This window comes from Mytilus edulis, chromosome 8, assembly GCF_963676685.1.
Source record: "Mytilus edulis chromosome 8, xbMytEdul2.2, whole genome shotgun sequence".
In the NCBI taxonomy this organism is placed as follows: Eukaryota; Metazoa; Mollusca; class Bivalvia; order Mytilida; family Mytilidae; genus Mytilus; species Mytilus edulis.
In genome coordinates, this window is record NC_092351.1 from 38,685,899 (window position 1) to 38,700,463 (window position 14,565).

The window sequence follows — 14,565 nt, forward strand, 5'->3', positions numbered from 1 at the left end:
TCAATAGCTGTTTGTATTGTTTTATGTGAACCCAATCAAAATAAAACTTTCGTATTCATATTCGTATTCGTATTGCACAAGTTCATGTTTGACCGACTGTCATAGTAATGGCGTCTTTACACTAAATCCTTCGGATGTTTGATGTGAACTGATTAATATGTTAGTCTTAGATACATGCGACTTTTATTATATAGTTGTTATTAGCTGTTGTACTACCTTTCAGGGACTATGAGTACTTTTAAAAAAAATACAATCTGAATTCTGTACAATCTGAATTCTGTCCAAAACAAAACATACACTATATACCAATTATCGGTCACATAACAACAATAAGAAAAAATTATAAGTTGAAACGTTTAAAATGTGCGACAGTGATACCCCAAGGCCGGGATTCAACAGGTTCGCTTAGCTAGACGGGAAAGTATTTGATTTTTAAGGAGGCGGGCTATGATGAAATTTGAAAAAAGAGACAGGACAGGAGTTTTGAGTAAAAAAAAAGGCAGGACGAGAAACTTAGCAAAAAAAAATGCAGGATAATAATTCATGTTAAAAAATTCAGGATAAACTAATAAAAAAACGGCAGGACCGAATAGAGTGAAAAATAAAAAGATATGACAAAGATTACAACTAAAAGAAAATGAAGGACATAGTTTTTCATCCTAATTTATTTTTTAAAAAGTTTGGTAGCCAATAGATACCCGGTTGTTATTTGACAAGTTTGACAATATTTTTTTTATATTTGTATATTGCGAATATAATAATCTTTGGTTTTTTTTGGTTGTTTTTTTTTAATATGGGGGTTCCATAAACGACTGTGACAACTCTAGGTTTCTTTGACATCACTTCATTACATATTCAAGTAAACGTAGGGGGAAATAACAAAAGCATATAATTATAACAATTATCAATATCACAGTCATATTAAAGTCTTATGCAAGTATAATATAAATACTGGTGTAAACAAAGTTACATTGTAATGTTCTATTCCTATACCATAAACTAGACTATGTTGTGACATTCATAGTATGCAATAAAACTTCAATTATATATTACTGAATACAACTACAGGGACTTTAGTATAGAAAGTCATATGTACATGCATTTAATAAGTCGTATCAAATATTTTATTATTATGATCAATTTAGCGTCATCGATACTGAATATTTTAACAATATTATGGTGTTTAGTAAAACATAAATTATGCCATTTAAAAGAAAATCCGAGAGGAATGTAAAAAAATATTAAAATTGAGACATTAAGTACAATATTCGGATTAGACTAAATCCGAAAACAGTATATCAAAATATATGGTCCAGAATAAATATATAGGTCTATTCGGTACTGTCCCGGTACGCTAACATGTCTTTAGTACGCTCTATGAACTGGTACCGAAAAGCCGGTGCACTATTTTCGCTCAAATATAAACGTAATGCTAGATAGTGGGAACCAGGACATACACAGACGAAAAATGTCCAGAGTCAAGTTCAATGGAACAGTTGTACCAGCTATTAGAAATGCACTTAAACTAAACAGATATCGTAAGATAAATCTTTGACAGCGAATAAACAAAAACTAATGCCTGTCAGTGTCTTTTTCTGCGAGTTGCGTATGCTGTGCAGTTCACTGACTGTTACTGACACTGTTCAGTTGCAAAATTGTGTGTCCTCTAACAGTAACAGCTAGTCCACAAAATCCACAATTTTTTTTATTAAATCACTGTTATATTTTACTTTATTTTTCTATGCACTAATGCTATGAGTATGTAACGTAATATTACTGAAAATTTATTTCTTATAAATTGTAAATAAGCCATGCATGCAACGGCACGTAATAGTCAAAGTTGTGACTGAGTGTGGAAATATGAAGATAGATAGATAGACAGTCTAATGCTCTATTATAAGATATTAGATAATATCTTTTTAAGTATTTTATACTTTTAATACTACGATAGGAGAAATTAAACAATGTAATATGGGGACTTTTTAATATATGGGACAAAGTCCCCTATTACAGTAGAAAATTCAATAAAAAAAAAAAAAAAAAAAAAAATCGGGAAAATTTCCCGAATTTTTATTGTACTAATGAACTCAAAATCGTTCAATTTTATTTTTTTTTGTCACGTTTTTTAATTTCCGGATCTGCGCAGAACACGTAACTCTACTTCCTTCTTCCGGTCTTGTTGTCGTGAGACTTCGATTAGTCTAGTAAAATATAGGAACTCAAGGAACACAATACCAATATTTCATTTTTAATCATTCTTTGTCTTTGGTATAAATAAACATTACCTGATGCATTAAGTTTCTTTGTTTACATTGAACATGACGTCATAACTTAAATAACATCACAAGTAAAATCCCTAACAACAGAACCAAAATCGGAAACGTTACGGTATTTCCGTTTCTTTTTTTTTAACAAATATTTAAGTTACAAAAAAATTAACTTAAACAAACTTCGTCCCCATTCACAGGTAATGCCTGCCTCATATTAGCCTTTTGTGTACTTTTAGATCCATTTTGGTCTTATTTAAAGTGTAATCTTCATCACCACATGAACAAATTTCTGTTTTAAATGCTTCTTAATGAACACAAAATTTACAATATATACACGATATATAGTGTGCAATATCTTCTTAATATGAAAATTGTATTTACACTTTTATTTGAGTATACATGGATTGGGGGGGGGGGGGGGGGGGGGAATCAGTTTGTAATCGTAAGCAGCTAACATGAACACAACAAACATGACAAGTTACGAGGGAAAAAAGTGATTTAAAATTACATATATTCATAAAATTTGGAAATATTTTTGTTAACATGGTTTTAGTGCCTAAAATCATTTTGACATCTTCATCAATATTTATATATACCAAAAAAAGTCATGAAATGATGTTCAAATTTCAAGGTTTCAAATATTAATGTGAATTTAATTGTTTATTGCAGGAAAGGCAGCATATGAATACAGATGGGACCAGTCAGTTGATCATCTTTTCCCAGAGCACTATAAACAAAGATGTGAGGAATTTATGAGACGATTGCCAAAACCAGTTCACTACAAACCAGCCGAGAGCAAGTGGAAAATCAATCCAGAGACTGATAGATGGTGAGAACTAATATAAAAATAACTGTTGTGTAGAAAAAAATCAGAAGAATACAAGAAATATCACTCAGTTTTCTTTACATGGTAGTTCATGGAAGCCAAAATCACTATAGTTACTATATATTATTATACATGATAAAAAAATAAATTATGTAAACACACATTTACAGGTATTGCCATGACCTGTTTTATGATGGCAATGCCACACCACCATCGTTAAAATGTCTTCCACCACATTCAAATGATCCCTGCCGTTGTTTAAACTATCTTCCTGCATCATCAAATGATCCCAGACATTGTCAAAATTTGTGTTCCTTTCTCTACCAACTGCTATTATTGTTAACAATTATAATCAAAAGCATGTAATTGCATAAGTTAACCCTTAGCCTTTTTTTATAATCCAAAGATTAATGTTTGAAATCCCTAAGGAATGTCAGGCTAAAGACTAATCACTTGTAAGGTATATCAACACATCTTTGGCTGTCATAGTTTTGGGTGTGCATGAGCCTTTCTGACGAATGTAAATCCAGAAAACTGCATCTGATGCAAATAAACTTATAAAATGTTAATAAACAGTAATGCACAACTTCTGTGTTTTTTTCAACAATAAAAAAGTTGTAACAGTTATATTTTCATTGCATAATTACAAAAGTAAACAGACAGCAGATAGATTTACAAAATATCATTTATGAATTGTTAATTTGTCATATATGTAGAACACAATTGCTAGGAATTTTGTTGCTTTTTCTTTTCAGGGAGGTTAACAATGATGAACCTGTCTATGTTGTTTATCCAGAACAATGCAACGATGGCCTGTGGGGTGGGGAAGGAGTTGTTCAAGGGGAATATATTGCAAGATGGAAGAGGAAACGTTCCTTAGAGTAAGTTGCTTTCAGGTTTAATCTATCATTTCTACAAAGAAAAATGACTGTACCAAGTCTGGAATATGACAGTTGTTATATATTTGTTTGATGTGTGTGAGCTTTTGATTTTGCCATTTGCTCAGGAACTTTCCATTTAGAATTACTTTTTCCACGAGACTTATTTCTTGGTGTAAATAATAGTTCTTAGTTCTAAAACATAGTAAATAAAAAGTAGTAAATAATTTATATGCAAATGATATAGAGCACTATATGACACAATAATTGAAGCAAATAATTTCTGCAAGAAAATATTAGAATTAGACATACACAAAAACAAAGGGGGGTAAGAAAAACTAAGATGAGATGAATAATGCTGTTAGTGTTAATGATACTGCCAAAATATAAACAAGATGTTTGAACAACAAATTGTTACTTTTGTCAACCAGTTATGTGTATAGTTTAATAATTATAAAACAAATCTAGATTTTTGTGCCACACCAAATGTTTCTGGGATAACCATCACAAGAAATGATGAAAAAAAAACAATATAAGGGAGACAATTTTGAGAGACACTTTTTAATGAAAATTTCCAAATATAAACAAACATGCTTGGAGGCAGGTTTTGACTGTTATCTTGTTATCTGATGATACAGAACAAATCAAAAGCAAAGGAACAATTCTTCGGTGTGACTTCTAATATAGAGTGAACTTTAACCGTGTTTAACACCTGTCATGTCTGTGGGCAATGTAAGTTCTATCCATAATACAGATTATTTTTGTTTTTCAGATTTCCAAAAATATGGCGACCTAATTTGATAAGAAGAATATTTTACAGTGAAATTTTAAATAAATGGTACCATGTAGTAGTCACACCTAGAACATTAGATTTAATAGACGAGTCAAATGGGTTTGATAACTACATTTTAAAGGTCAGTGTATTTTTTTTGTGATAGAATGTTACATGTTTCTTTAAAATACATTTAAGATGAATACAATGTGCTTTGTATTTAATCAATTGAGGGCTGTCAAAGAAGTGTGTGGGGAGGGGCTTACTATTTTTCTTACAAACAACAACACACAATTACTTCAAATTTCATTTGTAGCTGGACAGTGATGAGTCTGATTCCTGTTCAGATCTGTTTGATATCTACTTCCTTTTTAAAAATGCATTGTGTGTTGTTTAGGAAAATCTGACATGATAAAATCCAAAATATTTTAAACTTGTAATTTTTTACTCAGGTTGATTAATCAAAGAGTGATAAATTTCTCTTAGAATAAATTTAAAGGACTGTGTGAATAAACTACACAGAGAACAATAGCCATTGTATTTATTCAATGGGACAATAGAACTGCCAAAATAGTCGACGACCTTGCTAGGGCTGTATAGCCAGTCAAGGTTGTTAAAAACTTCCATCATCACTGCCAAAAGTTTATAGATTGACCAATAGGAAATGAATCTGTAGAAAAGTTTCATTTGGTTCTATTTGCTTGTTCATGTACATAATATAAAAATCTATGGCATCATTATGAATGAATAAATTTAGAAATGTATTTCCAACAATAATTTAATGCCTGGAGATTTAAAGTTTATCTATTTTACAGACACATGAGCGAGATCTGAATTCTAAGCTGGGTATGAACTTTAAAAGAGCCATGTTGCTAGCTTTGGTAAGGCAGGATATGTATCCTGATGACCCAGAAAAAAAGCAGAAGATTTGTGACAAATACAAAGAATTTATTATTCCGGTAAGATCAGTGATAAAACAGCATCTACTCCATGTAGTAATGTTAAAAAAAAATCATTTTACAAGACATGTTAGCAAAAAATTTACTTATTAGTATACTACAAAATCTCACAGTTACGATATAACATGAACATCTTGGTTTTCATAACATTTTATTAGACACAGTTTAACCTTATACCCTTAGATCCCACTTTTCTAAAATTAAAAAAAAAAGATATTATTTACATTTGTCTGAATGAAATTGTAAGTACAAAACTTGGTTTCTTCATAATGCCTCAAATTAGAAAAAAAACATTACTGTTAACACTATCTGCTCTGCCTACAAAATGATTGGAAGAAAAAATCACTAGCTTCTATATTTAGTGGCTAGCTTTAAAACCTTGGAACCGCCTGAAGTCTTAATTTTCTCTACTTAAAACTTACCATTCCAAAAAAAAACAAAGAAACCATTTCTTTTTATATGCCCATTTACGGGACATATTATGGTATACCATTGTCTGTCTGTCCGTTGTCCACATGTCGGACATTAACTCAAAAACTATTGAACCAATTAAAATAAAACTTTGGGGGATTGTTTATATCTATTGACGTGAGCTTCCTTTTGTTTGTTGTTTTAATTTTAGATTTTATGTTTCCAAGTTCTGGGGTTTTATTCATTAAAAAAGGGGGGATTTTCCAGTTTTCTGACAATAACTCCAAAATGCTTTATTGTGTTTTGCAGGAAGAAGAGGCAGAATGGTTGGGTTTATCAATCAAAGAAGCAATTAAAAAAGGAAAGAAACTACAGGAAGAAAATAATCCTCAAATACCATTGAAATATTCACTTACCAAAGTCTTAGCCCTTCGATTACAAGGTAAGCTGATCTAAAAACAAGCATCTAAAGGAAAGTAAATATTCACAGAGCAGTATGTGTATTGTGAATTTGTCTGATGATTATAAATTAAAGATTTAATTCACTGATAAAAGTCGGGGGCGGATCCAGCCATTTCAAAAAGGGGGGGGTTTCCAACCCAGGACAAAGGGGGGGTTCCAACTATATGTCCCCATTTAAATGCATTGATCGGCCAAAAAAAGGGGGGGCTCCAACCCCCCCGAACCCCCCCTCCTGGATCCGCCAATGAAAGTATATGTTGTATTTTAGCCAATATCTGCTATGATGTGTTATTTAAAATAAAGACACATATATAATTGTAGATAGTTGTGTATTTTGTAGAAACGATTTAATAGTCTCTCATAAGTCTTTTTATAGTGGCTCTCGTTGTTTTGAATGATACTGTGATTTTATCAATTTGTATATGAATATATATAAACATAAAGAGAATTTATGGAATTATTTCCAAATCGACCACTATCCACCAAAGATCAAATAAAGTGGATGTAAGCAATTATAGACAACTGTAGGCCTTCAACAATGAGAAAACCCCATACCATATAGTCAGATATAAAGGACTCCAACATAAAAATTTGAAGTAAATCAATTGAGAAAACTAATCGCTAATTTTTAACACAGCAATTTATGAAAAACAAATATGACAGACCTAAACGAAATACAACAACTCAACTATAGGCTCCTGACTTTGGGACAGGCATATAAAGAATGTGGCAGATTAAACATGTTTGTGGGTGCTCAAGCATTGCATACTTTATTGGCCAGCAACAATCAGGCTGCCCTAGTGATGGGATGATAAATTTGGAAAAAGTATAACTGTGTTTTTTTAGCAGAACAAACATAAATTGATATCATAACATTGTTTTTTTAGCAGAACAAACATAAATTGATATCATAACATATTACTGTACAACTTTAGAAATCCTTGTGAAGTTTGTATTCTTGTGAGAAATAAATTGTAACAAACTTTTATCTTCTTTATTATTTTCCATTTCAGAAATCTCTGAAAACAAAGACCAAGATTCTGCTGTGGATGAAGGATTGACAAATAAATTCAAAAAACTTAATCCCTTTTCAAAATCAGATGACAAAAGAAGCTGATATAAAGTCAGTTGTACATGAATGTTCTGATGTAAACTTGAATAGATGTGTGGATGTGGCGCAAAAGGATCAGGAATTTAGATTGTACTGAATTAAGTCAGGAGCATTGAATGTTGCTCTGGAACCAAACTTTAAGTGCTACATCATACTTAATTGTGTCAATCTCAGATTTAAAAATAAATAAAAATATGTTTAATTTGATTTCTTATTCTTTTCAACTAGCCTGTCAACACTTCAGCTTTGTAAGTTAGAAACCTGCAAGTTAGAAACCTGTTCCGGGGTTTGGAACCCCCCTTTTTTGGTCGATCAATGCATTTGAATGGGGACATATAGTTGGAACCTCCCCTTTGTCCTGGGTTGGGAACCCCCCTTTTTAAAATGGCTGGATCCACCCCTGCATACTTTTCCTTTAAATATATATATAATGCAAGCATATACAACATGAACTTAAAGTGGATGTCAGAACTGTGTATATTTTTAAATGGTACTGGTAAATGCTGCACAAAAACTGTTTCAAAAAAGAAAGATTATTATTCAAGATGGCCCATAGAAACAGATTGAGTGGAATAAGAAATTACATATGTCCGAATTTGAAAAGATATGAGCATGTACACCTGAAGCATGCTGAATTTCTTTCTAGCTTTCATTATGCACAAACAAACAAAAAGAACAAAGAATGAACACTTTTGTTGTTGTTCTTCATCTCGAACTGAAGTCATAATATACTGGTGCCATAAGCATTAAGCTGTACAAGGATGTGCAAAAATGCTGACAGTTAGTATCCCTAAGCTTCTGAACATAACATAAGAATAAAGTGAAACTTTGTGTGAGTAATTTCATCTTGCCAAGTTGTTTTTATTCAATTTTAATTTCGATCAGTTCATAAAAGTAATGTCACAAATAATGTTTTTTAGTATAGCCTTAATAGAGTCAAAAGGTGAGGCATAGGTATGCTGTTTCCAGGTGGGGACAACTGCTATTGTATCAGTTTGTGATTAGGTCTAGTTTATGGTAAACAACTTGTGGTAGGTTAATGATATTTGGTATGTAGTTGTATTTAGCATTGGCACATCTTATTTCAATGAAGATTCTTTGGCCCTGTCCCCTCAGTCATGCTCTATTGACTTTGAAAACTGTCTTACATTTTGTTATCCCGAAGTCATGGCCATTTGTAGCTTACTATGATCTGGGTTGTTCATTGTTGAAGTCTGTAGTTCACATCTTTGTTCTTTTGTGTTTAAAGGATTGATGTCTTTGGCAATTATATATATATACATGTATATACAACTCATCTAAACATCAACTCAACAATGTTAGATCTGTAAATTTGGGTCCGTAAATTTGCTTTCTCAAATTTTTTGTTCTTCCCTCACCGGGATTCGAACCCATGCTACAGAGATATCGAAACACCAAATCGCCTGCACTGTAACCGGCGCGCTAGACCACACCACCACCTGGGCTTCTATACATGTACATATGTAAAGCAAAATATTGTCCTATGAAGTATTGTACCACAAGACAATATTGCATAGCTATGTATCATGAAATATTGTCCTCGTCTAAATAAACTGAAACAATATATGTCTCTGTTTGTATTGAGTAAAATTTTTGTAATACAATTGACATTAATCTTATTGGCCCAAACGACCATAATGCGGCCTAAAAAAGCCTAAAAAACCCATAAATAATATATCAACAATTACCTGCAGGCAGGATAATAACAGTCTGTTCCTCTGCAGGACTGAACAAGACTTCTAAAATGTGTGAAGCTATTTAACAGTCTTGTAATATTCCATATAGAAGCAGTAGCAAAGCTAAAAAGATATCTTTCCATATACGAGGTTTTTCCAAAATGATACTATTTCTAAAAGAATATTTAGTGTGTTTAATGTGAAGAAGATTGGAAAACATAAAGGAGCCACATTATTAAAATTCTATAGTATAGGTAACCTGTTGACCTGCCCCCAAAAACTTAATTGATTATCTAAAATGTAAATAAACACACAAAAGTAATCACTCAAGTACAGGTGAGTAAGTTGTCAATTTCTTGATTGAGTAAAGCATTGTTAGACATCTCCAATCAAATTAATCAAGTACTGGGGTGAGCTGTTAGAGTATTATGAGCTTACAGTTTAATTATATAAAACAGATCCTGCCATTAAGTTGACATTGTTTTCTCTACAGTCTAATCCTACTGAATAGCCAAAGCCAAAATTTCTCAAAATTTAAAGTTTTATATATTTAAGATATAGAAAAATATTTTGAAATAGTGCTTGATTGTTATTATACTTTGTGAAAATGAAGTTTGAAGAAAATCAAGGAAGAAAACGTATTTTAATAAACAATGAATTGGTAAGTTATGTTTTTTTAATATAAATGTATATTTTGAAATCAGATGAACTTTTTTATTTCATTATTTTCTCTAGTGTTATCATTATCATTTTGAAATTCTCATTTATTCAAAACCATTATACATTAAATATATAATGATAATGATAATAATTTATTTTATAATAGTGTCACATATTTGATCAGACCATATACATGTACATGTACACAATTACATAAACTACACAAAATGAAAATGACCAAATATCCAGCCTAATGTAGACTTATGAGACACTTATGTACACACATTTCTAAAATCTAAATGTTAATAGACTTAATTATACAAGTCATTTTAGTCTTTATGTGTACAATTCAAATTCTAAAAATCTCGAAAATACATTAAATTGCTCAACATTACACCGCAATTGTCAAGTCAATTTAGTGTAAAAAGCGTAGCGTTTCAGGAAGAGAAAATGAATTAATACAAACTTGTATTTCAACCAAACAATACAGAAATTCTTAATTTGGTTATCATGGATTCTGTGCAAATTCCTTTATCATATAAAACAGTGTTTGGTCTTCTTTCTTGTTCTGTGTTCTAGAGAATAGTCTCTGTAGTTGTGAATTACAACTACTATTTCAAATATAGAAATGGTGTAAACTCGTAGAATTAATATCATATTGCCAGTGTTAAAGGTGATTCATCTGCAAACAATGTTACGATTCCCAAATAGTTTTTTTTTATTTTGGTGGATATAATTAACTTTGTTCTCTGATGGAAAACATCAAATATCATGTATATGCAAACAAAATATTTCCCTATCCTATTTCACCTCCTCGACCAGTTATACCCTTAAAGAAACAAATAGCTAAAAATCCAAATATATATAATTATGTTACCTGATAATATTTTCAATTTATGTGTGCAGTATGGAGAGTTGTTTCATTCACACTCGTACCACATCTTCTTATTTCTAGTCTATTATATTCTATTTTTATTCTTTTTACATAGGTAAATCTAGACAGTCCTGAGCTTATTATAAACAAGACACAGAAAACATTTCAGACACGTACATCTCTCAATCGCAACCTCTCAAGAACTTCAGAAACTATCGTCACTCCAGTGCGTAATTTAAATATTTCATGGGATGACAATTTTACGAACATCAACAACGACAGAGCTTCGTCGACACCAGAAACAGACGATAACAGGAACATAGCTCGTGCATATAATTTTAATATTACAGAGATTGATAATAATGATCAAAATATTATTTCTGATGTCGAACAGTTCGAGGACATCAGCTCGTGTTCTGATAGCGACATGTCAACTGATTCTGATAATGAGAACATGCCGGATATTGACTACCAAGAAGAACTTGAATCAAGACTCTTTTACTACGCAAGTTTTGTTTACCAGGAAGATTGCATAACACGAGAAGTAGAGGGCTGTGATGATTTAGACGGAACAGTGCAGAGTTTCTCGAACAACAACTTAACCTATACAGTACACACTGCATCAAGTGAGGATCGTGCATCAGATGTGTCTGAACTAACTGGTGATATTTGTTTCTTTCTCTCTTCATCATCCACAAACCTCAGAGATTTCATTCCACACGTGTCTTCATCTATGTGGGAGCAATCAGAGGCAAATCGATCGATAGGCAACATTTTATCATTAAATCAAACACTTAGCGATTCGGAATTTCAACAATCGATGGAAGCCAATCAATCAAGAGACAATATTTTGATAGACATCGATTCTCAATGTCAACAATCGATGGAATCAAATCAATCAGCAGGCAACATCTATGTATTAAATCCAACAAACACCGATTTGGAATCAAATCAATCAGCAGGCAACATCTTTGTATTAAATCCAGCAAACACCGATTTGGAATTTGAACAATCGACAAGCGTCCATCTTCATGACGAAACACCATGCTGCAGCAGTGACTCTTTAACAGCTATAGCGTCATCAACCATCGAACGCGACGAGTTCAGTTTAGACGATTCTGACAAAGATACAACGAAGTTTATACCAACCAATAAGAGTAATATACTGCGCCGTACAAGTACAGTCTACAACCTAAATGATGTCACTATTCCTTCAAACGCAAGAATACCAACGTCTGCACCGCCGAACTCCCCTATGACCCCGAGATCTATACTGAAAGCCATAAAGACTGCTACAAGATCGTTTTCAAAGAGGTCGAAAGATCAAAGCAATGCTGACGATGTAGAAATACATTTACTAGATAAAAGGACAGTAGCAAGAAAGATGCAAAGATTTCGGGACAGTTTTCGTCGAAAGGACAAACGTCAAATAAAAACTTTGGCCAATTTGTAAAAAATATGTGATTCATGCAAAAGTTTTAATTTTTTAAATATATTTTGTCTAATTTGTATAGCATGTATAGGTTAATAGAAAATAGTGCTGATTAAATAAAAATCTTAAATAAATCTTCTTATATCTTTACTGTAGAGGTAACTTCTTAGGTAATTTACTGCGAACTGATGAAAATGTTCTAGCATGGTGCATAGTGTCGTGTTTTTGTGTTGTTTTTTTTTTTTGTGTGCTTCAGGTGTAATAATAGTTGGATACGTGGAAATAAAAAAAAACAAAGTCGACGCTACCAAAGAGTAATTTGCCGGTTATATATAATTATACCCTTTATTTTTTATATCCTATTTTGAGCTATACATGTATATAACTTTCCTCGTTCATTGATAATGCACTTGCTGTAGACGTGACAGCCACGTACACTTGTATTTTTGTCCATCTGATGAGTTGAGCCTTTTTCAACTGATTTTTATAGTTCGTTCTTATGTTGTACTGTTATACCACTGTCCCAGGTTAGGTGAAGGGTTGGGATCCCGCTAACATGTTTAAGCCCGCCACATTATGTATGTATGTGCCTGTCCCAACGTGGCAAGTCAGGAGCCTGTAATTCAGTGGTTGTCGTTTGTTTATGTGTTACATATTTGTTTTTCGTTCATTTTTTTTATATAAATAAGGCCGTTAGTTTTCTCGTTTGAATTGTTTTACATTGTCATTTCGGGGTCTTTTATAGCTGACTATGCGGTATGGGCTTTGCTCGTTGTTGAAGGCCGTAAGGTGACCTATAGTTGTTAATTTGTGTGTCATTTTGGTCTCTTGTGGACAGTTGTCTCATTGGCAATCATACCACATCTTCTTTTTTATATGAACAGGAAACACACTTTGTAATCGATTTATAGTGAGGCTGAACATTATATGGCCGTTAACTTAATCGGTTTCATTCTAACAAAGTCTAACACAACAGTTGAACTCTTCATATGAAATCATCTGATCATTTTGAGCCGGTTCTGATTCAATTCTGATATGTCTACGAATCCTGATATTTAATTATTCCCTCCTGAAATTATCGTAAACTTTGTTGTAATAAGGCTTTTCGTTGTTTAGTACTTCTATAATTTCTTCTTCAAACATGTTTGCATGTACATGTAGGTATTCGTCCATCATTATTTATAGTTCGAATATTGTAATGTTTTTTTAATAATAAAATACCTAACTAAAGACTCCGAATGTATGAAATACTAATATACTAAGATATATAGTGACTGAACTTGTGTGGCAACTCAAAATTACCAAAACAGTTATATTAAATGTTGCAGTTATCAAAAATAGGGAGTGGATTAATATTTTTTATGTTAGCATCGGCTTGAATATGTATTTGTACTGTTTGCCACTGGACATTAGACAACAAAAAAATAACCATTCAGACAGTCGCTAGCTGTAGTTGAAGCGGCGATTTCTCAACTTGACAAATATTTTGATTTTTTAATACTGCGAGAAACCTTTCAAGTTAAACGCAACATGATGTAAAAAGCAATTGTGCATGCGTGTAAGTGTCCCCGAAAAGCAAATAATCGTGATTTACAGATAAAAAAAAAAACCCGCAATATAGACAGTATACTGGTCAGTCACGTTTTTCATTTATTTACATCTGTTGCTACGCATTCTGATTTTTTTCCGACGTAAAAATATTTTCTCTTTTCGGACTCATTTGTATTCTCAACTATCCTACATTTTTTTCAAGGACAATTTTCAAGGATTACCTGGCCAAATTTTTCATTTTTTAATATCCCATCCCCTCTTTTTAAACAAGACAACATGTAATGCAGTTTTTATTGTGCGGTCTTCGTTTGAACTGTTCTGATTGTTCTAACATTCAAATAATGAGTGCCGTAATTGATGATAAATTTGTCTTCTTCTTCTCTAGGTTTCTAGCTATCATTTTAGATTATTGAAGATTATTCGCTGGTCGTCGACTTTATCGGGAGTCTTTAGTATCTTCTCCCTTTTATTCTATTTTTTTAACATTAACTCATAACTGTGACATAATCTAGTGACTTTACTATAAGTACATTGTAGCCGTATAGTAGTCCCAGCTAGTCCCAGCTTATGCTTATGCATTTCGGCCTTTATTTCAAAAACAGGAAGTTTCGACTTACCCGAACATCCGCAACCTCAATCGTAACAGCAAAAACAAAATTAAA

The 14,565-nt window shown here is 32.2% G+C and overlaps 2 protein-coding genes across 2 annotated transcripts; both read left to right on the forward strand.

Moving 5' to 3' along the window:
* The first annotated feature begins 1,394 nt into the window (after window positions 1-1,394).
* LOC139486819 (large ribosomal subunit protein bL28m-like) lies at window positions 1,395-7,896 on the forward strand. The gene is made up of 7 exons (XM_071271812.1): window positions 1,395-1,538; window positions 2,940-3,099; window positions 3,852-3,977; window positions 4,747-4,888; window positions 5,562-5,705; window positions 6,426-6,558; window positions 7,592-7,896. Exons 1-7 carry the CDS (start codon window positions 1,430-1,432, stop codon window positions 7,693-7,695), a joined length of 918 nt encoding a protein of 305 aa, XP_071127913.1. The 5' UTR covers window positions 1,395-1,429; the 3' UTR covers window positions 7,696-7,896.
* A 2,050-nt stretch (window positions 7,897-9,946) lies between these two features.
* LOC139484077 (uncharacterized) lies at window positions 9,947-12,373 on the forward strand. The gene is made up of 2 exons (XM_071267801.1): window positions 9,947-10,047; window positions 11,036-12,373. The coding sequence occupies exons 1-2, from the start codon at window positions 9,994-9,996 to the stop codon at window positions 12,371-12,373; spliced, it is 1,392 nt and encodes a 463-aa protein (XP_071123902.1). The 5' UTR covers window positions 9,947-9,993.
* The last annotated feature ends 2,192 nt before the right edge of the window (window positions 12,374-14,565 follow it).

What these genes read in the sequence shown, in the direction of transcription:
- LOC139486819 (XM_071271812.1), top strand. Translation starts at nt 1,430, where the DNA reads ATGCTAGATAGTGGGAACCAGGACATACACAGACGAAAAATGTCCAGA. An exon ending in AATCCAGAGACTGATAGATG is followed by an intron (nt 3,100 to 3,851) that starts GTGAGAACTAAT and finishes TTTTCTTTTCAG; the next exon opens with GGAGGTTAACAATGATGAAC. An exon ending in AAGAGGAAACGTTCCTTAGA is followed by an intron (nt 3,978 to 4,746) that starts GTAAGTTGCTTT and finishes TTTGTTTTTCAG; the next exon opens with ATTTCCAAAAATATGGCGAC.
- LOC139484077 (XM_071267801.1), top strand. Translation starts at nt 9,994, where the DNA reads ATGAAGTTTGAAGAAAATCAAGGAAGAAAACGTATTTTAATAAACAAT. An exon ending in TTTTAATAAACAATGAATTG is followed by an intron (nt 10,048 to 11,035) that starts GTAAGTTATGTT and finishes CTTTTTACATAG; the next exon opens with GTAAATCTAGACAGTCCTGA.